The 22189-nt window shown below is 37.3% G+C and overlaps 1 protein-coding gene across 1 annotated transcript; it reads right to left on the bottom strand.

The window, feature by feature from the left end:
- Positions 1 to 401: 401 nt before the first annotated feature.
- On the bottom strand, positions 402 to 21128 carry GALNT3 (polypeptide N-acetylgalactosaminyltransferase 3). The gene is made up of 11 exons (XM_074593592.1): positions 20982 to 21128; positions 11329 to 11927; positions 9801 to 9973; positions 8454 to 8603; positions 7961 to 8195; positions 7061 to 7178; positions 6478 to 6678; positions 5300 to 5431; positions 4276 to 4377; positions 1529 to 1681; positions 402 to 1018 (listed from the first exon to the last, which is right to left on the bottom strand). The coding sequence occupies exons 2-11, from the start codon at positions 11838 to 11840 to the stop codon at positions 896 to 898; spliced, it is 1899 nt and encodes a 632-aa protein (XP_074449693.1). The 5' UTR covers positions 11841 to 11927; positions 20982 to 21128; the 3' UTR covers positions 402 to 895.
- Positions 21129 to 22189: the final 1061 nt, after the last annotated feature.

The raw sequence follows: 22189 nt of genomic DNA, 5'->3' as shown, positions 1-22189 counted from the left end.
CATTAGAAACCTGTTAGGTAAACATTTCATAAATCACTAAAAGGTTAAAAAAAAAGTGGGGTTAGTAGATAACCTGTAATTTAAAAGCAATAACTAACAAAACGCTGAAAAAATGTGTTAATGTTAAGCAGCTCGGAAATCTATTACAATATAATTTTGTCATAAATTTTAAAGTTCATGAAATGTAAAAAACCTATAAAATTTGGCTAAATTAGTATCAGAATAAGCAGATTTTCCATTAAAATAATCACATACATATTTCAGTGAGACTTATTTGTTTCTTCTACAAAAGAATTGACTTGCTAAAAGCTGAGCACAGCATACTAGCCTATTTGGCTTTAACCTGAAGATCAAATATTTAATTTTTTCAAGTGAATGAATTTAAAAAATACTGAGAAAGGTTCACTGAGAAAAGTAAATTATTAAAAAAAAATAAATGAAGTCAAACAATTGAGCATAACAAAAATACAAATACAGCACCTTGTTTTTTAGATAGTGTACAATAATTTCTTGTAACTCTACAGAGAAAACTAGTCTGTCTTCAGAAGTACTTAAAATATGTGGAGAAATAATATACATACGGTCCCGAAGGTGAAACAGGACTACAGGATGCATGAATCAGTGGTCAACATATAAAGTCTTATCACAGAAATATTGTAAACTTTTTTTTTTTTTAATTGTGACCTCAATCATCTTTGGTATAACAGACTCCTAGGGAATCTCTGATGACACATTTTATATCCAACTTAAATAAGAGGGAAACAAAACATTTTGTACATACATTTAAACATTTCATATATAAAGTATGCATCACTTAAAAATGCAGTATACGTATATGATCACAGTTTAGAATGGATCTTTTAATAAAATGTTCATGGCCTATAAATATAAAGTCTTAATTGTTCTGGCCAAAGATCCACTTCTGGAAGGGGTCTGATGGATTACAGGATGCCAAACTTGGATGCTCTCCATTTCCTGTAAGGCACATGTGTAGAGCTGCACTGTACAGAGTTTGATCCTAAAATGGGTAAAAATGGAGAAAAAACAAAAAGAAAAGACAGTGAACAAACAGTGGGCATGCTATTTCCCCCTACTCTTTGTTGTTTTCCCCCAAGTTCATTGTTGTTAAAAAGAGTAAGGTTACACAGGTAGCGCAGAGGCAGAGGCGCTAGCAAATGAATGTGAGTAGTATGCAAGTGCCAACTTGTTTTGTTATGAAATTTTTAAAAAATATTTTAAAAGATACAAAATATTTAAATCCAGGTGGATGCCCAGACACACAGACTAAAGGATATCAACTGTTTTCATAAGTGACATTTCTACCATACATCTAAAATAGTGAAATCATCAAGTTTTGGTCTGGTAACTGAAAAGCTGAAATTATCTACGTTTTGCACCCAGAAATAGACTTACACCTTTTTGGCTTTAGAGTTATATTTTGTTGGATTCTTTCTTTTATTGAATATCAAAAAATAACTCGTATAAAAGATCACTGATAAGATGCCGGTTCACTGTACAGTCTAAATACCTTTTGATGCAGCCATTGCTCTTCTCCAATGGCAAAGGTTTTCTGGCCTTTGTAGTTACATTCACGAAGCTGCACAGGTCCTTTAGAAGCATGCAGGCAAAGCTCCTTCTGAATGTTATGTCGAATTTCATGGTGCGCAGAATATTCAAAGTACTATTTAAATAATTTTTTAAAATTTCAATAAATAAATACAAACAAGAGTATTAAACTAAATTAACCCTTTGAAATTCCAATACACTAAGTAATAATTTCTTTTGTTATTCAACTATTTGAGACTACGAATTCTTTGTCTGATTTTTAGCATACACACTTTAAAAGTGTTTACAAAACTAAAAGCATTTTTTAATACTAATATATTGCAAGTATAAATTGCAAGTGACACCTGGTGCGTATGCATTATGATGCAAGATCTCATTGTCTGCTCCCCCAGGAATCATAAATAATTAAAGGAGACAAACTGAGAAGAGGTAGTTGCATGGATAACCTAAATTTTGGCATTTCTTAATTTTAAAAATTTGTATTCAATTTTTGTTGATGCATTCTGTTTTTTCTTAGAGCAACCAAAACCAAAAATTTGTCAGACAGAACAATACTGATTGTCATACGTCAGCTTTTGCTGCTTGATCTAAACAATAAATGCTAATAGGATACTGTTATGTTCTCTTGTGAGATAGCCGTTAGAAAAGTAATATAAACATGTATTTTGTGAGTTAATTTTACCATTGTTTCCTGACAGTAGAGTACTCTTAAGGCTCAGGAATCCTAGGCTATAATTCAGGTCTTAACAGGGACTTAATTCTAACAGTTACAGACACAGCTCTCCTTTTGTACCTCTTGTCCTATCCTACCATCCTGGTCTTTTCATTTTCTCCCTCATTAAACAGCACAGTTCCTATCATTGCGCCCCATTACCATTGTTTCTTGGCTCCATGTGTCAGCCTTCTTCACCATATCTTTCCTTTCACTATTAAGACCAGTCTCAGTTAGCTTCCTGTGGCTTTCGACTATCTGTGCTTCCGCCTCCTCACTGCCTTAGGAATAGCACTGAGGACAAACAGGCATCTCACTCTTAAGTCTCTGCGCCCAATATTACTCCCAGAAATAGGTACCAAGAGGAGTGACCTGCTTATTGACTTAGCTCCCAGACATAATAATTTGCTCTAAATCTGTTAATCTGACTTAATCTGTTCTGATTTAACTTTTGAACTCCAGTATCTCTGTGAGCCCTGAAAATACAACCTGAAAGCTAGGTTTAAAACTTCATTAATTTTGGATATTGAGTTGCAACAGACATATTTCCAGCCCCAGAATATTCTGGAAGGAATAATGATAAACAACTGAAGTGCAACTCTGAAAACTAGGTTCTCTCTTCCACTCCGTTCTCCTACCTCAAACACATGGACAAAGATGACAGGTAGCATGGAAAATTTCAGCCTAAGGTCTGGTAAAGAACATAATACATTACTCTGTTTTCAGTTGTAATGTGAAGGGTTAAGTAAGCAAATATGCACATCTCTCAAGCATTACCAGCACAACCTGTATTAAAATTCTATGAAGGCTGGCATTTAAAGGGATTCAGACTGTTACTTTACAGCAGAAGGAAAAACATAAAACGCAACTTGGAAAGCATAGAATTTTAGTACAGTCCAAGATAACTTAGAAAGACAGATGACAGCAGATCTCTTGACACAATGTCTTGGTACAGTGTTCTGGCATTAATGACTGTGACAATGCAAAAAGGCTAATATAGTATTAATCCACAACGGGGGGAAAAAAAAAAAGTTCAATACTGCAAGAAGCTAACGTAATAGGGTAGTTGTTAATCTAGGAAGTATTCCATTTCCCACAACGATTGATTAGGAAAGCATCAACTAACTAGGATCACGTGTCTGAGTTTTCACAGTGCCATCAATGAATGGCTTTTAAGATTGAAGATTTTATTTTAAAAAAGAAAAATTAGAACTATATTCTAACAATAACTTTTAAACCTTTCTTGACCTTTATTATTAAGGATCTACAGTTAATAAACCTTATTCCCCAAATAACTCTCTAAGGCAACACAGAAGTGTTTATTTCTGGGCAGGGAAGGAGATGTTCCTTTTATTAGTATTACAGTAGTGCCTGAAGGATTCAGTATCTGACACCTATTGCAAGTCATATTGTACAAGAAACAGAGCACCATTGCTGCCCCCAAGACCTATGCCTCAGAGAGAGCTTTGCTTGGACAAATTCAACCATATTATTCATTTGCATTAGCCAGTACAGGATAGACCACTTTGACCTCACACTATGAGGCTGCAAGCATGATAGGGAAGGTGGCTCAGGCCTGGCCACTTGGTCTCCCATTGGCCGGATTCCCACCAACATCTTCCTTGACAGTGCGAGTCCTGGTGGCAGAGAAAGAAGCAATAGGAGGAAGCATAAGGGAAGGAAGAATTAAGAAAACAACACTTACAAGAAAGTAGTAAGGGTAAGTTTTGCATGGAAAGGAGAGATCAAATGAAGCAGTTCAATTGCGTTAAAAATCTGAATCCATACGCTGAACATAAAATGTTAGAAGTGGGACACAACATGAAGAGCAGTATGACATTTTCCTTGAAAAACATATATAGGAATTAACTAAAAAAAGAGAGAAAAGTTGCATATTAAAAATGAGTCCATTTCTCTGAAATAAATGAAAAACTTTAATATGTTGTGTTTTATGATCAGCTGAACAGATCATAAAAATCAGGTATCAAATATTTTACCTGATTTCCTCCAAGTCCATGACAAGAATACATAATCAATGGTTTGCCACCGTGGTTATTTTCACCAACATCCAGACACATGCGGTTACCTATGTTTTTTAACTAAAGAAAAAGTGTTATCAGAAAAAAAATAAAATAAGGAAGCTCAGTGGGGATGACAAATAATTAAACTGTTTCACTAGCATACAAAACTAACCTTTGGCTTAACAACAATTACAGCTGTTAGTTATTTTTTACTTTCTGCTATGCTCAAATCTAAAAGTCCTGGTCTCTCAGAGTTAATATTTTCTAACCAAAAGCCTAGCAACTATGTTATAGTTGACTACAGCCACACTGTGAATTATCAGGCTACTGGTATACAAGGTTACTGTTATTCAAATTACAAGTTGAACAGATACACATAAAATATTCAAAATTGGAGGAAGGGGAAGTGCCAAACATAGCTGAACATTCACATTCTCCTCAAGCTAAGAGTTACTAGTTGTTTAATATTTTGTTGGTTTTAGTAATGCAATGTCTAAGAAATTATTTGGCAGAGGAAAAGCAACAGTCTTTAAAAAAATTTGTGTACAAACACACGTTTTCCTCATCCTAAATCTGAGAAGCAAACAGCTGTCCAGTTTTCCTTGTCAACATGAACTAAAAATTCTTTCAGACTTCTTACTATATAAAGCAAAATTTGCCTTGATAATTGAGGAAATCTCTAACCTCTAGCTTAGTACTTTTGTGTCATTTTAACTGTTTGTGACAGGCAGACTGTTGCTTATCTTAGCAGATTGCAAGATCCCATTAAGCAAGGATACTGTTAGCTATCAAGAAGCTTTGGTTAAATTTTGTATCACCATTGACAAAGCTATAAAATACTCCAATAGCAAGGTACGCAGAAGATTCTTTGTCCAGAGTAGTGACAGAAACCCCTTGAGCTATTAATGATACCTGAAACGTAAATGCTCTGGCTAAGGTAGCACAAAAGATTAGCGAACTTCCTGGATTATGGAAGACTATAGAAAATAATCAAACTTACATATCCAGAAAACAAAGGATTCAGGTCTGGCACATATGCTTCTGGATAAACATTACTGAGATACCACGTAAAATTTTTACACTGCAGACGCTGCCTTAAATCAAGTCTTTTTGAGATGTCTCCAAATGTTTTCTGTTAGAGGAAGGGAAGTAAAGAAGGATGGAAAAGGAATATACTAAACATTACTAATATCAAATTTGTACATATAAATCTATGATATTCTGTATTGTAGCATTAATTATGGTTTAAACCTCATTTGTTGATTATAATACCATACTACTATGGTCACTGCTGTTTGTTTTTCAGGATCATAACACCACTGACATCCTGCCTGCAGCATTTCAAAGCATGTACAAGAAAAATACATTGCAACATGGAAAGAACAGAAACGGCCTTAGTCCCAAGAGGGTTTTAAGAGTGCCATGAAGTGGGAAAGTACAAACAAGACCATACTGACGACAGCTATAAAGCTAACTGATCTCACTAAAACGAGTAAGCTGAAATAATGAATTGGATTGATTAAATAATTAGCATAGTAGTCAGTACAATACAGAATCTCCCAGACAAAATTCAGTTGTCTAGCTGCTAAACATGCTTAGGAAATCTAACACTTAGTGATACAATATTCACAAAAATTTATCATACAAAGGGACAAAAAATATCTTCTTGAAGAAAACTCTAGATTCCAGCTAGTAAAAGACCAAAGTTACAGAAAAAAGAAAAAAACCACCAAAAAAACTGACACCCAAACCTCCTGAATAAGTTTTATTCTGCAGATGAAGAACAATAAAACCTGCTTTTTAAGTAAAAATACTAAGCAACTTGAGACTAATGAGACATCATGTTTCTCACTCCAAGTTAGTTTGCATTTTGTGTGCTCAGTAGTTTTTCATATGCTCTTCTGGTAGCTCTGGTAGCCATTTGATGCAAATAACCCAGGATTTTAGAGAATGTGTGAAAAAATCCTACCAATCAAAAAAACCCACCACATAAAACACTATCATCACCCAAACACTTAAGTTTCTCATGTTTGTTGGGGATACAGCATTAAGCAAACTGAACTCTGTCTTTCCATTAAAATATCTAGAAACCTTACGTACTTTTTCAATAAATAACTTTTGCTCACCAAAACTTTCAATGCAGCAAGCGTGATTTCTAATACCACCACCACCACCTACTTGTTTCACAATTTTTGCTGCCTCTGTGTTTCTTCGGTAAAATATTTCTTTATATTCATCCATCCAGACTTCTGCAAGGCGGACTTGATTACGTGTGATTACTTGAGTACCTTTTGGGAAAGTATGGGGACTCTTGCTGCGAAAGACATGGCCAACAACAGAGCAAGGCATGATCTCCAACTGTCCACCACATTGCCATACCTAATAATAACATTTTTTGTGTAAGTGTGCTGCAATTAGAATTAAGGGGGTGGAAAAAAATTCAGCAACATTATTGTTCACCAGAAAAAAAACCAAACTACCAGCAAGAGTCTATATATCAGGCATACCATAAGTGAATTTCCTAATCAGGTAAACTCTGAAAATGTACATTTCATCTATCAACCCTAAATACATTTTAAAAAAAAAATAAATTAGTTCCGCGTGCATGTTTGTAGTTTATTTCATAGGTCAGTAGTAACTAATTTTCCATGTCCTAATTGGCTGATTCAGCAGAGAAGTCAAGATCTAGTACTAATTTGTCCTCAAAAATCCTGTACACTGTCAGTATAGAGACCACTGCTAATTAAGTAGCTAAACTTACTCTGAAAGACATTTCTATATTTTCACCTCCCCATATTTCCATTTCTTCATCATAGCTTCCAATGTGTTCAAAGTAGTCTTTTGATATTGAAAAGAGACCTCCAGCAAAAGTAGGTGTTCTGCAAAAAGAGAAATTTATTGAGGAACACAGGATCAAAATAGGTAGGGTTTTTTTAAAATATAGATGTAAAAATGTCGTTAACTGTTCTAGGAAGTCTCCATGCATTTGTCAGTGTTTCGCTACATTGATACATTTTCCTGGCATAGATAATACTTCAAGTAATTAAATCTGCCCACATTGAGTCTCATTTGACAGTTTTATTGTCACTTATTAACAACTGGTTTAGACTAATGACTGCTGGTATAAAAGACGGCATCAGGAAAAATAACATATTTTCCCTGTATGACAGATATCAAGCAAAGTTATTACTCCTCTAAACCAGTAACCTGTCTGAGGCCAAAGTACATACAATTATCATCAAATGCACTACTGTAATAGTCTAGTATTTTGGTGCTCTGAACCTTTGTTGTCATCCTTTCAATGATGATGAATGAGGACCCACAATCTGTGGTACTGTCTCTGAAAAGAACTGTTTATAATCCTCCTTTTTCCCTCCCCCACAATGAAAAAAAAATATATATATAGAAACTGCTTATTATGTTCCTAGTATATGTAGAAAAAAGGTAATGCAGAGCAATTACTGTCTTAAGGAGGCTATATTTTTATGAAAGCTTTAAAATTTACAATGTAGTTCTTAAAGAAAGCATTACAAAAATCATCTAAGATGCTAAAACTTCTGATCATGCTGATCTAAAGAATGGGTTCATTTACAAACTGCTACTTATAATGAAAAAAACATGCCAACTAAAGGATTTAAAATATTATTCCAATTATGTTTACCTAATTGGATAAGTTTCATCTTTTCTTCTTTTATTTTCATGTTTAGGAAGAGACTCCCATCCAAACGACAAACTCCAATCAAAGTTTCCTCTGTTGTGGCTATGCCCATAAGGAGATGGTTTACTGAATTCAAAAGTATTGAGATCTATAGAAGCAATATCAGGGCTTACAACAGCAACAGGGTTCTCAGCTATTCTTGCCAATAACGGCTCTAACCATCCATAAAAGCATTCACCTACAGAGAAAATAGGAACAAGCACTGAATTTTTACTTGGATATAAAGTAGTACACAGGGAATATTTAAACATGCCCACAGCAAGCCAATATGCACTGCTCTTAAATAACATTGCTAGTTACACTTTCAATAATACAAAATAGCAATAGGAAAGATGATACATTGCTAATGTTCATAATTCATGAAAAAATCTGCAATATTAAATCAAAGACAACAGCATTATAAACCAGATCTGATATAGTTATAGGTTACACTTACAATGAGCATCCAGAAAGGTAAGGGTCTCTCCTGTTGCTACTGAAGCTCCCAACAACCGTGCAGTGATTAGACCTTTTCTTTCTTTTTGACGGACTACTTTAACTATCTGAAATTGTTTCACATATTCGTCTAGTTTATCATGCAAGTATTCTAGAAAGAGAAATAAATTTCAGCATAGTCGGTGTATATACATGTCACTGCCTAAAATGTTACATTACTAAACTAACAGGATTAACAATTCACACTAACCCCAAGAATGACCTCAACATCAAAGCCGTAAACAATTCTTGACTGTTGAACATTATTTTTAGGGGCTGAGTTTTGGTGGGTAGGGGGGTGTAGGAAGAGGTGACTAGCAGAGAGCAGGGGATGGAATACCAAAAGTGTTCTAAAAGAGAAAGGACATGTGCTGGTACATCTCTTTTGCAGTATTAACAGTTTGAATATCAATTCAAAATCCATTTTCAGAGCAAACAGATCACATACCTACTTACTCAAGTTATCTGCACAACATGCAAATTTTCCCCATAACGATGGCACATTTTACACAGAGTTTTCAAAGGCTACAATATTTACAACAGCAACAGAAGTTATACAAAACTCTTTAAATGTGCAAAATTTGGGAAACAACCCCACATCCTTCATTAAACATCCCACATCATCTTCCTTCCTCTGCCCATCCTTAGTATCACACTGTACTACTAAACATAATTCAAATCCAAGTGTGTCAGTATACCAAATACAGACTTGCAAAAAGTGTAAATACATTAATATAAGCATGTAAGTATAGACATGTTCATGTTAAGTTATGCATATAAAGTTTTTTGAACTTGCATTTGTGATCACACACAGTATACATTCAATTATTTTTGGCAGTCAGCTTGAGGACTGAAGATTATTTTTCCATAAAATAATTTTACTTTCTAGGAAAGACATTTCCTTTCATATTAATGAAGTTAATTTGCATAAAGACAATCACTATGATAAAATGCAAACTGATACAAGCATTAGCCGATTTATTCTTGGATACTTTGTTCTATAAACTGTAATTGGTTTGAAGCACAAATTACTGAGCTACTTGTCATGCAACCGGTTATGCAGTTTAAGCAGCACTAGAATTAGAATAATCAGAAATGGGGTTTAAAAACCTTTTAGAGGACAAGAATTTCATATTTAACTACCTTATGAAAAAAAGATAGGGTGGAACTATTTTATATTTTAAAGAAAAAGAAAGGAACAAACCCAATTAGAATATCATTTTACACATTAATGGTATTAACCAATCTGTAATCCTAACATGTCTTTAAAAAAAAAAAAAAATCAAGAGAAAATAGAAAGTCTTCTTACCATCTACACTGGCATCATCCACCAAAATAATCTCCTTTAGCAGTATGGCAGGAGACGTATACATCACACTGTGAACAGTTCTGAGCAGAGTGGACCATGCTTCATTATGAAAAACTATTATAATACTTGTAGTTGGCAATGGTGGGCAACGTTTAAACTTTTGTTCAATACATCTACAGATTAGAAAGCGTTACAAGTGTTACAACATGGACAAAAAGTTTTGATGCAAACTCTTAAAAGAAAGCCTATTCTTTCTAGTACAAAGCTTTATAAGCATGGACATTAAATATTTCGGCTTCTCCACTTCCCATCCCAGTTTTGGAGTGCAAAGGCAGGTGGTCCAACTGAAGAAGCTGTACAAAATATTTTTTTAAAAATATGGTGAATAAGAATTCCACTTGAACAACTGACTCAGTTCTGCTTCTGCCTCACAAACATTTGAGTACATTTCAGTACCATGTTATTATATTGAAATCAGCAGATACTGAGCTGCAAAATCAGACTATAAGTCACCATTACTGTTGAAATACAAAAATACAAAGACGACTATTTATTAGAAGAATGCAGACTTTTCAAGGAAAAATAGACCAAATCTAATTCATAACTTCAAAATTTTGTTTTTGAATAAAGAACAGGGCAGCATATCCCATTCAGGGGAAGCAATTTTAAAACCACAGTTTTTCCAGATTTATGTATTCTGAACAGAACTTTAAATTCAATTGCAAGTCAAGATGACAACACTTCCGTATTCATAAACTGCACATTTACTGTTTATTACCTGTCAACTTTAGAGACTGGAAGGCTCCCCAGGGTAATTATCACAGCCATTGCCTCACAAAATACACAGGCAAAAACTCACCAGTTATGCTCTAGCAAAGGTTATTGGGAACTGCACCACATGTAACGTGATACTCATACTATCAGCAGCAGCTCAGTGAGGTTAGTCACTTCTGACACAGATAGCTGGGAACATATAATCTGACGCTAAGAGAGATTGCTCATGACCAAAAGCCCCTCTACCCAAGTCCTACAGTCTTCATTAATAAAATTTCTCAATAATGCAAGATTGATGAGATGTTCCATTGACTTGTTCAACAGTTTACAATTCCTAATTTATTACATTCTGCTGGTGGTTTTATTAACACTGAACACTAAAAAAAAAAAAAAAAAAAAAGAGAAAAAAGGGGGAGGTAAGATGGTGTTTAAATAGAAAAAAGTTTAAACCACATTTTTAGTTTTCTTCTAAGTAAAACTTAGCAGGCTTCCAGAAAGTCACTTAGAAATTATAGCTTAAAGGCAAAGGCAGAAAATCTTATTTAAATATGGTTAGCTTGAATTCAAAAGTATGAAAGAAGCGAGGCTTTCTAACATTCTTGGCTTTGGCACTGTGGATCATTACGTACAGTCAATCATTATATATAGCTAGGAGACTTTCCTAAACTATCACCTAATGCTGAACTGAAATCACTTTGCAGTCTGCATTTCTGACAAGTTTTTCAACTATGAGGACATAAACATTTCAACATACTCAGGAGGTCGAGTGTCTGGTCCAAGATCTCGGTGTAAAGAAATCCTATCACTTGCAAATGCATTAAAACAGTGTTTTTCTTCTCCACGCTGTTTTTCTTTCTGTTCCTCTGAATTTAAATTGATGGTTTTAAATGCTTTACCAGAAGCACCAGGAGCATTAGGATCTTGAAGGGGTCGATCTAGAAAGGGTTTTAGTTCCACTGCAGTATAGTGTCCTGGCAAACAGTGTCTCTCTCCAGGAAACTTAGTTTGCCTAACAGGTGCTTTTATCTGCATTTTTGGCCTTGCATCTTTCATATTGTTCATAGCATTTAACATGAGACCTAATACATGACTTTTCTTTCTAACAACTGGCTCAATCCCTGCTTCATCTTTAAAATCTTGAACACCCACTTCTCTTTGTAATAAAAATAAAAATACCAGAAAGACAAACACAATAATGCTAAACTTCCAAAGTTTCCAGTGAAAAACTAATTTCTTGAAGACTTTAGGTGTTTTTGTCAGAGCCATTCTGGGTTTAAAAATTTATTACAAGACGAAAGTTTCTGTGAATGATGCTCTTCAAATACGTCACTGCATTTCTTCAAATTATAACACCTGTAAATTAAAACAAAAAGTATAAATTTAGACATCTCTCATATTTGACAATGTAAACCCACAAGAAATTAATAGGCAGGAATTAATTCACAACTCCCAACTGTCAAGCATTATGTGTCCATCACTTAAAGACAGGTCACCTATCTATAAGATACCCAAAATGCACTTTCCCTGGTTTTTGTGTTGGTTTGTGGTTTTTTTTTAAATACACTTCAAATAAAAGAACCAGAAAGCAGGCACACCACTAAGAATAAACCACTATTTCTACACAAAATTACTTCACATGAATTTTCTTGCAAATCTTGAAAATTAAGTTGTTTAAAATTAGAGGAAAGTGTTGCTTTAAGTCTTCTAAAAACAGGGAGGCTTAGTTCAATGATGAGATAGAAGGAAAATAGATGGAATCAATGCACTAAGTTCAAGTTGTGCATAAGAAAGACCCACATAAAAAGTGAACTACAAAGAGAGGAAGGACTTCTTGATCAACTTATTTCAACAATTTGGAAATTTCCAATTTTTTTTTTTTTAAATTCCATTTCAAGATTAGACTTAAATACTCAGACTTCCAAGTGAGAAATTTTTAGATTAATTTACTTATCTAGTATACATGTTCAATGTAGATTTAATACAGGTAATTTGGAGTAGGTTAGTTTAGCCTGAGGATCAAGTAATCGTTCTGTATATTTTTTCATTCATTTGTACTGCATTTTCTGGCATGTACTGCTGCAACTCATCAAGAGAGCATGTCAAAGAGCTCTCCTCTTTCAGGAACTCTGCCATCATTTTTTTTTTCACAGACAAGCAATTATTCATAGGCTTTCAAAGATGAGGAACTATGAAAAACATTTGAGAACTTCCAGAATCCAAGTAATTTGAATTAAATTCTCTCTGCAAAATTGGCAGTTTACAAGAATAGGAAAAATAGCAACCAATCTGAATTCAAAACACAGCTTTATTTTTGTGTAAGTTGCATGTATGCGAACTGAGAAAAGAAATAAGCAGCATCTAAATAAAAGCCACAGTTAATTCCCACTTGCTAACTACTGACCACAGAACTGCAAAACCTACTTTTCTATTTCATCCTTTGAAATACAAAAAGATTCTGCATTTCATAATTGGAATAACATAGACTCGAGAAGAGATACAACCTGCAGAAAACACACAAAAAAAAACCCCCTCACCTGGTTTCTTTCAAGAATTTGCAGGATAAGTTAAGTATACGGACTTGTTCACATTAGAATATATTTCAAAGCTTACGTCAGCTTTTTTTAATAAATCCATACATTCAAACCACAGTAGTTTTACCATAGAGCTATTGTTATAGGAATGCAGAGGGGAAGCTCATTACATCACTGCCATATAAATACTAAAATACACCAAAAATGTCCTTCATAAGACTCACAAAATTTCCAAGAAAACCTATGAAAAAATCCAGTCCACTTCTGTTGTACACATTATTTTCCCATTTTTCTTTAGTGCTAAAAAAATTTCATTACAATACCAATACTTACACGCTGAAAGACTAAGAATAAAAACTTTCTTTCCTAGTGAAAGGATTGCAACCAATTTACCAAATTGCCAGCTTAAAAAACACCTTGTTTTCTTACAGTGTCTGGTGAGTTGATCTTGACTGGCTGCCAGACACCCACCCAGCCACTCTCATTTCCCCTCTTCAACATGACAGCTGGGAGAAAATAAGATGGAAAAGCACATGGGCCAAGATAAGGACAGCATGATCACTTACTGATTGAGTAAGAGAAAAAAGCAGAGAAACCAGACTTGAGGATGATGAATTTACTTTATTGCCAATTGGAGTAATACGGTGAGAAGCAAAGACAAAACGAAAACCACCTCCCCAGGCTCAACTTCACTCCTTTATTCCCAACTCTTCTATCTCCTTTCTCCCAAGTGGTGTAGAGGGTACAGAGAATGAGGGTTGTGGTCGGCTTGTAACACTTTATTTCTGCTGCTCCTTCCTCTTCACACTTTTCCCCTGCTCCAACATGGGTCCTCTCTACAGGGTACAGTACTTCAGCAAAAACTGCTCCAGCATGGGTCATATACAGGTCGCAGTTCCTGCCACGATCTTGCTCTTGCACGGGCTCTGCATGTGCTTCAGCTTCCTTCAGGGCATATCTCTTGCCTGGCATATCACAGGCTGCAGTGTGGATATCTGCTCCAGTGTGGTCCTCCATGGGCTGCAGAGAAATACCTTCTTCACTGTCATCTTCTCCATGGGCTGCAGCAGGACAACCTACTTCACCATAGTCTTCTTCATGGGCTGCAGGGGAATATCTGCTCTGGTGCTTTCCCTCCTTCTTCACTGACCTTGGTGTCTGCAGGCCTGTTTCACATTTTTCTCACTCTCTCTCTCACAGCTGCTGAGCAGCATTTTTTACCCTTTCTTAAATATTTTATCAGAGGCACCACCTGCTACGCTGGGTGGCTCAGCTTTGGCCAGCAGTGGGCCTGTTTTAGAGCTGACTGGAACCAGCTGTGTCCAGCACAGGGACAATCCCTGGCCGCTTCTCACAGAAGCCACCCCTGCAGTCATCCCCACCTCCCAGCCTTGCCATGTAAATGCAATACACTATGTAAACCACTAAGCATATGTACAGATCAGCACCCAGCAAGAAGACTGTAACTTATAAAACTACCATTGCTAAATCTGCAAGGGCTCTGCCTGAGTCTAACAGCCTCTGCAGCCTGTTAACCAGGAACATTTTCGTAACACCGTAAAATAGAAAATCATGTTACTGTTCCTCAATGCACCATGCACAAGCACGTATGATATTAGTAAATCTTAAAGCTTCGGAATCAATAAGCTATATAAATTCATCTTCCTCAAACAGAAAAAAGAAAACACATTTTTTTTTATATTTGAGGTACTTAACATTATAAGGGAGGTCTGGCAACTTCTTTATCTCACAAGCAGGCATTAGGCATAGTCAATCAGGCAAACACCCTGGGAGGGGGTCATTAGCGCTGGTTGATTTATTTCCAAACATTGTTGCCCTCAAATTTCTTTTACAACACTAAAAAAGCAACAATGCTTTCCAACTTGCTCTAGGCCTCTTCCACTTGTTATAGAGACTTAAATTTGTCTATGACAAGAGAAAGGTTAAGCATTAATGAAGATAATGGTATAAGATATGTCACGAAAAGAGAGATTGCAGTTAATTCTATATAGCAACATTGACTGCTTTATGCCGAAATTATGCTTAAATTTGAGAACTTAATCAGTATTTGAGTCAAATATTTACAACTGTCTCTTTTTGTTTTAATGAGCTGGCATGAGACAACTCAGAAAGGGTAGAAAAATTACATGGTATGGCTACATATCTGTTATGTGCCTTAGTACAAGAGAAATTTTTTAACTAATTTAACAATTACTTTAGAGAATTAAAGTTGCAGTCGTCAGATTTCCATTGTCCATCTTCAACATTTCAATTAACGCAGCAAAATTTACTTATGCTAAGCTCACTATGTCATTTTTTTTTCTAGTTTCATATTTTCTACATGAAATTTGGCTTGTCTCCAGCATCAAAATAGAGAAATGGACTAGAAAATACCAAATATTTCTTCCATAGATTTTTAGCACATAATTCAGACTTTTGCTGCTGCTGGCTTTGATGCTACCTGTGTTTTGCATACATCTGTCTTCAGATAAATAAGTCATTAAAGAGTATAATAAGCAGACATAATGAGCAACCAAGAACACAGAGCAATTCATTTAGCATTTGGTTTCCTATGTAACTTTATTAACTTTTATCTGCATACACTTTGACTTGTCTTTAAGAACGTATTCTCTTGTATTAGATACAAGGCTGCTCAGGTTGAACTAGGTAGGCTGCCATAACACACAGGTGAAACGTGTCTGTCCCTAGAAAGGAAAAGACAGCTCACCCGAGTTAAGTGGATTGTGCAAGCAGAGTAACACAACTTAACCCTTCCGATGCAGATTTGTACACTCCAGTAGCATACATAGCAACATGCTGTACATGCAAATAAATGCAAGTGATATTTCTTTTTTTAAAGAAAGGATCCAATGATAGCCTTGGGATAGTATGTGCAGCAGAAGTGAAGCAGACAAACATGGGCTCATTTGCCACAAACATACAGCAAACTCTCTGATGTAGACAATTGCTGAGTGCAGTTTTCTTGACAAAATACCTTATAGGGCTATTGCTTACAATAAGAGAAGAGCTCTTTGTCTCACAAAATAGTAGCAGTTTCCAGAACACAGACTACATTGTCCAGAGAACTTTTGTCTTGAAAGCTGTATCTTCCTTAGGGTTTTTACCAGGATAATTTTGTAGTCAGAAATACAATCTTTATTCCCCACAAATGCCTCACATTTTTATGGCATAGCAATGTCGGTAAGCACAGACCAAGCTACTGTTCCATCCTCCAGGACATGCTGAAGAAATATGTGGCATGATTAAACTCCCTGAGGTGCCTGTTTAGTAAAGTGTTTAATCTTCTATTCATTAGTGTTATTTTCACTAATAGTAGTCTGTATTCTTACAGCACTTTGAAAGAACTAGCCCTAAACATCAGAAGTTGGATTTTAGGATTTATTTTTTTTTTTAAGAAGAAAATAACCAGAAAACTAGTATGTACTACAAGTCTTCTAAGAAGTGCCAAAAAGCAGCTGCCACACTACTTCAAACAACATCACATGGACAGCGTGTGAATTCAATACACAGTCTATGTTACATTATGCCACCCACTAACTCTGATGTCAGACTGTCTGCAAAAACTCTGGCTTACCAGAAAGCCTCACTACAGTAGCCAACATGTAGACAACTCTGTCTTTTTGTTAGCTTGGTCTGAACAACACTGTATACAACCATTTAAAAAAAAAAAACAAACCACATTAAAATGTCAAGATAACCCAAAGGAGGAGAAATTCTTTCAGACCATGCCAGTAGGAGAAATTTCTTGGGGTGAGTATCAACAATATACTTGATCTGAGTTTTTCAAATAAAACTTTTTAAATTGACTTTTCTTTTATCTGAATGATAAATAGGGTTATAATGTTTCCTGAGAATGTTGCTTATGGAACATAAAATAAAATATATACAAAATAAAAAATACTTGAGAAAAATAATTAAAATGAGAAAAATAGGAGAAAAATAACCTTAACAATGATTCTAATCTCAACTATTTAACTACACAACTTTGCTTGACCCTTAATCTAATTTTTTCTGTAACTCCAGAATCACAATCTTATTAAGAAGCTTTTCTAAGTATACAGTCCCTTCATCAAGACCTTAATGTTACCTTAATCAGAAAGTGGGTGCGTGAATAGATACACTGAACAAATTCTTTACGAAAAAGAAAAAAAAAAGACCTGACACTCATGATCAACTGTTCTTACCAAATTAGAAAAAGTCTGCCAAAGATACATGATTACACATGTTGGGATACTTTACCTGTGAGAAGTGCTACTTTCACCACTGCTATTTCTGGATTTAAAATTCTAGACAGGGCTTTTTGTTTTATTTGCATGAATACCAACATAGATACTACTAAAACATTATCTACTGAAATAGTCGTTTTGGTAAGTGATGCTCTAGTCTTCTACCACCATGGAAATTGAGATTTTTCTACCAGAAAAAAACAAATAAAATAAATAATTGAACAAAACCATTTCCACTTCTTAGAAGCACGTCCCAGAAGAACATCTACTTTCATTGCCACCTCTTGTGACAGACTAAGAAATGTCCAACTTGCAGTGAATGTTTCATACAGGTTAAGCTGAATATGGAATACAAAGGCTCTCCACACAATCAAGAGTATTCAAAAGCACTTCATAACTTGGGGAAAATGAACACAGTTGCTTAAGTTTACCAGATTATGCTACTGTTTACAAGAATGTTAGCACTTGGCTTAAAAAAAAAGGAACAAATTATAAAATGAAATGTACAGAAGTTAAAGATTAAGGCTTCATGTGAAAAGGAGAAACAAAATCAGATGGCCAGTTTCTATCTCTACACTTGCAACAAAAGACACTTGCCTATCTGTTCCACTAAGAAATCCTACTGAATACACTCCTACGTAGGACACACATACTTAAAAGAAATAGAGATTCACAAACTCCGGATACTGTTCCCCTGGGTACATTCCTTGACACTCAGACAGTGCAAATGTGGTTCTGCTCCTGAAAAGGTAAGTTTTAAGAGGAATACCGAATATATTCAGTTCCTGAATCTTAGTTTTAGAAACATCAAGGGCACAGATTATTCTAGCGAAGACTGGATGTAATCTGTCCCGGTGATTTTTACAGAAAAATCAGAACCTATAACTGGATGATAACACAATAGGCTGAAGAAATTCAGACCAGCAACAGCCCAGAACACTCAGGTAGAACACAACTTTTAAACTATTTTCTTAAGCGGTTTCTTTGAGATTAAAACAACCAACCAACCTTCCTTCTATGTATTACAATAGAAGTGCTTCCAAAATCTCTTTCAATATGAACACTGCTACTATTTTTCTACAGCAAAGCAGCGTACATGATAGGCAGAGATAGATAGTACCCTGTGACAATAGATAATATATTAAAAGTATACAGTAATCATGCATTATAAAAAATATTTATTGTTTATTTGTATAGCCTTGGGACTATAAACATGCACTGAACTAAACTTAAATTTAAATTTCACTCAGCTCTGCAGCTTCCTTTTTTCTTGGCCAGATTGGGTTTAGCCTCTGTTAAAATAATTTTAGACTGTCCCTAGAAATGCCATGATGACAAGCGAGCACCATAGCAGCCGGAAAGTGTTGTTTTAACTTAGAAGGATTAGGGTTTGATTTTCACTTAAGCACCAGAAAATAATCTCTGGACCATAACCAAGGGGATTTTTTGTTTGTTTATTCTGTTTTCCTGATTGTAGCAATGTTTCTAAAATAACAAAAACATCTGAGTATTAAGTGCAGGGTTTGAAATCACAGTTTTACACCTTAGTTGGCCTTAAACTTTTAAGTTGTTTAAATGATAAGTGTAAAGCAAAGCAAGTCTCCTCATGGATTTTTTGAGACTTACTGAGGTTTATTGGGTCAGTGACTGCTAAACTAGTCTTGATCAGAATCTCCCAAAGGTGTCTTCACTTTCCTCCTCTCCCTACTTGACTGATTCTTTTCCAGGAACATTCACAGCTGAATAATCTCACCTAACAACAAATAGTCATTTGACTATAGAATTTCATTACTAAATCACTGTCAGTAGTTTTGCAACATGATTTCTCTGTTTGTAAGCAGAACTATTTCCTACAGCACGTGATATCAATGAATCTTAGGAAAAATCAGACAGTAGCAAGACTGACAGCAAGTGAGTAAAACCATGCTTTACGCAAGAAAAAGTCTAGCACTTCATAGTCTAGAAACTTGAGGCACTTTCAAATCTTCTAGGAGATAAGCACAGAAATGAACAGATAAGGAGGTGAAACTCATCAGGTGCTGGCAGGCACCTGACCAGCAATTCATATTATGAACACGATTCTGTACATTGATTCCAAAGAAAGGGGAAGCCTGCACTAGCTATCAGCTCTTGGAACAGACAGGCCAGGCAGCAAATTTATGCAAAGCAAATAGGAATGTCTCAAAGCAATGCAGATTGTCACTTAGAACCACAGACTTTGAGGAGATGTCACAGAGAGGGCAATTATATCTTGTTCCTCTTTTGACAGAATTCAAGATACCCAAGCTGCCGCTGCTATTAACCCACACAAAAAAGAGGGTAAAGTTAAATGGCAATAGTAGTTATGAGGAAAACTGCTCTTCTGCTCCTTCCCACAGTGAAACAAAAATAGTAATTTGGGCTCTCTGTGACTAACTTATTTTTTACTTTGCTATGTTATTGAGAAGCCTTGAGATGACAGTAGAAGATGCCAAACTGACCAAGCCACTGAACAAATCTAGCTAAAAAAAGAAACCAAAACCTGTGAGTTGTCTGTTCTGTCTCAGTCTTTAACTCCATTGCTCAGCTCAGCAGCATGACACTGGCTTTAGTCAAGACTGAATAAATCAATCTAATTTTTAGTTTTTTAAACAAAAGATGTTGTTTTGTAACAGAAGACTAACATGTAAAACTACTAAGGTGCATACACAAAATTCATATTTCTAGTAAGTTATTTTTCATTTAACCAATAAAAACTTATTAATAAATACTTCTTTGTACAAGCTTATTTTACACAAAGTTAAAAAAAATATCCATGACACTAAGGTTATCTATGTTATAATTCACTTTTTCTGTCAGTTCTCCAGACCCAAGAAAATATTCTTAAGTACTGTCGCCTGCTGTCTAGAAGTAAGACTAACAAACTGATGGAGAAAAGAGACAATCTAGTAACTTAAAAACACTTCTTATAGGATGAAATACACCAGAGGAAGCTGGCAACTTACACAATGAAACCATCACCGTGCTGTTACCAAATCAGTGCGGTACTGCGGACAAATGCTCGGGCGGGATCTGTACGTGGCAAGAGACACCTCCCTTAGTCAATACTTTTGGTTTGGACAGTGCATCCGGCTGGTGGCCAGCACTTCCCGGAGACCTGTTTGCCCAGCTGCCAGGCGGCAGCAGCTCCCTTGTCCGCAAGCCTGAGCTCCTCGCCCCGTTTCACGTGTGCCCACAGCGGGGCAGGCAGGGCTGCGCTGGCCGCGGGTCCCTGCGAGGCCCCTGTGGGGCTGGCTGCCTTGGTGCGATCTGAGGGCACTGTGCATGGAGCGTGCGAGAAGGTGCATGTGTGTGTGTGTGTGTGTTGGGGGGGCAGTGCGCGTGAGAGGGTGGCTGAGGGGGTGCCTCTGAGGGGGATCCCCGGGCAGGCCCCAGCCCCACGTCCGCCCCACGACCTTTCCCTCACGTCACCACTCCCTCCCGCCTGTTGCGCCCCGCGCCGCGCTCACCCGGACGGTCGGCGGTGAACGGAGAAGCGGCACCGGGCGCTGCCCCGCCGCCGGCCGCGGCCCCTCGCCAAGGAGGAGCGGAGCCGCGCGGGGGCTCCTGAGCCCAGCGGGCTGCCCCCGCCCCGCGGTTCCCCTACTCACCTCGTCCGGCGGGAGGAAGGCGAAGGCGCTGCCCGCGCGACCGGCTGCAGGCACTGGGAGAACCCGGCGCCGCTCCCACCCCGGCCGGGAGGCCGCCCACAGCGCCAGGAGGCTGAAGCCAGGCGGGCTGCTCTGCGGCTTCCGCTCAGCGGCCGCCAGGTGCGCGCGGGGCGGGGGGGAGGGGGGGCGGCGGCCCTGCGCCTGCGCACGGCCCCGCCCTCACCTGGCGGCCAGGTGCGCGAGGCGGCGGCGGGCCGCGCGCTGGGGAGCCGGGACGGGGCGGGGGGCGAGGAGACACCGGCTTCGGGACTCGGCCCGGGGGCTGCTGCTGGAGGGACTCAGTCCACTTACGCCCTCGGAGAGGAACGCTTCACTCATCCCTCCTCGCCTTCCGTGCCCGAAGGAACATGTAATTTTTAGACAATTGCATAATGCGCGCCGCAGCGGGGCACGGCTTCGGCACCCGCGGTACCGATGGCAGTTTAAGCATCACGGCGGGGTGCTGGGGTTTTTATCCTCCAATCACCTAAGTGTTATGTCGTGTAAGACGTGGCGGGGAAACAGAACACCAAATCCCTCAGAGGTGAGATCAGAGTTTGAGAGAGAGGAGATCACACTGGGCTCCCTTCCTTCACCACGCAAAGTTTCCCAGAGGGAGAGATGCAAAATCACTTTTCTATGAAAGCATGGCTTGATTTTGGGGAGGAAAAAAAAAGTACTAATCCCGTGAAGTTTGCTCCTAATTTCCCTTAATATAGCATAGTCTCCTTTTCTTCCTCCTTTCAAGTAAAAGCAGCACAATCACAGTCTCAGCCCAGCACTTCAAAGCTGATTTCGTTCAGCGCACTCAACTGCGGGCAGCTAAAGGTGCTCAGCAAATGTACGGGGAGCGGGCAGCAGTTACCCTGATTCTACATCAGTGACAAAAATGTTAATACCAGTATTTTATGACTGAATTAATCTTCCCCAGGAACACTTAATGAAGATTTAGACCAGAATTAATCACAATTAATATGTTCTGTTATTTCTAGCATGTTGAAAATCCTTCCTTATGCCTTTTAAAGTTGAGGCCTGAACCGTAGCAAGTACTACATCACCTGAGACACGGATAGCCAACATTCAGCTATTTATAGCACAAAATTCAAGTAAGGCAAATTTCTAGCGTGAACATTTAAAAAGCTGCTGTTTTCCAGAATAAAGCCTGCTTT

Source organism: Larus michahellis, chromosome 7, assembly GCF_964199755.1.
Source record: "Larus michahellis chromosome 7, bLarMic1.1, whole genome shotgun sequence".
Classification (NCBI taxonomy): domain Eukaryota; kingdom Metazoa; phylum Chordata; class Aves; order Charadriiformes; family Laridae; genus Larus; species Larus michahellis.
This window is presented reverse-complemented; position numbering and strand designations above follow the sequence as displayed.

Bases quoted from the DNA above. Each gene is read 5' to 3' on its own strand.
- GALNT3 (XM_074593592.1), bottom strand. From the start codon at position 11,840: ATGGCTCTGACAAAAACACCTAAAGTCTTCAAGAAATTAGTTTTTCAC. The intron at 6,679-7,060 runs GTAAGTTTAGCT...TGTTATTATTAG, and splicing joins ATATAGAAATGTCTTTCAGA to GTATGGCAATGTGGTGGACA. The intron at 1,682-4,275 runs GTAAAATATTTG...TTATTTAAATAG, and splicing joins ATGGACTTGGAGGAAATCAG to TACTTTGAATATTCTGCGCA.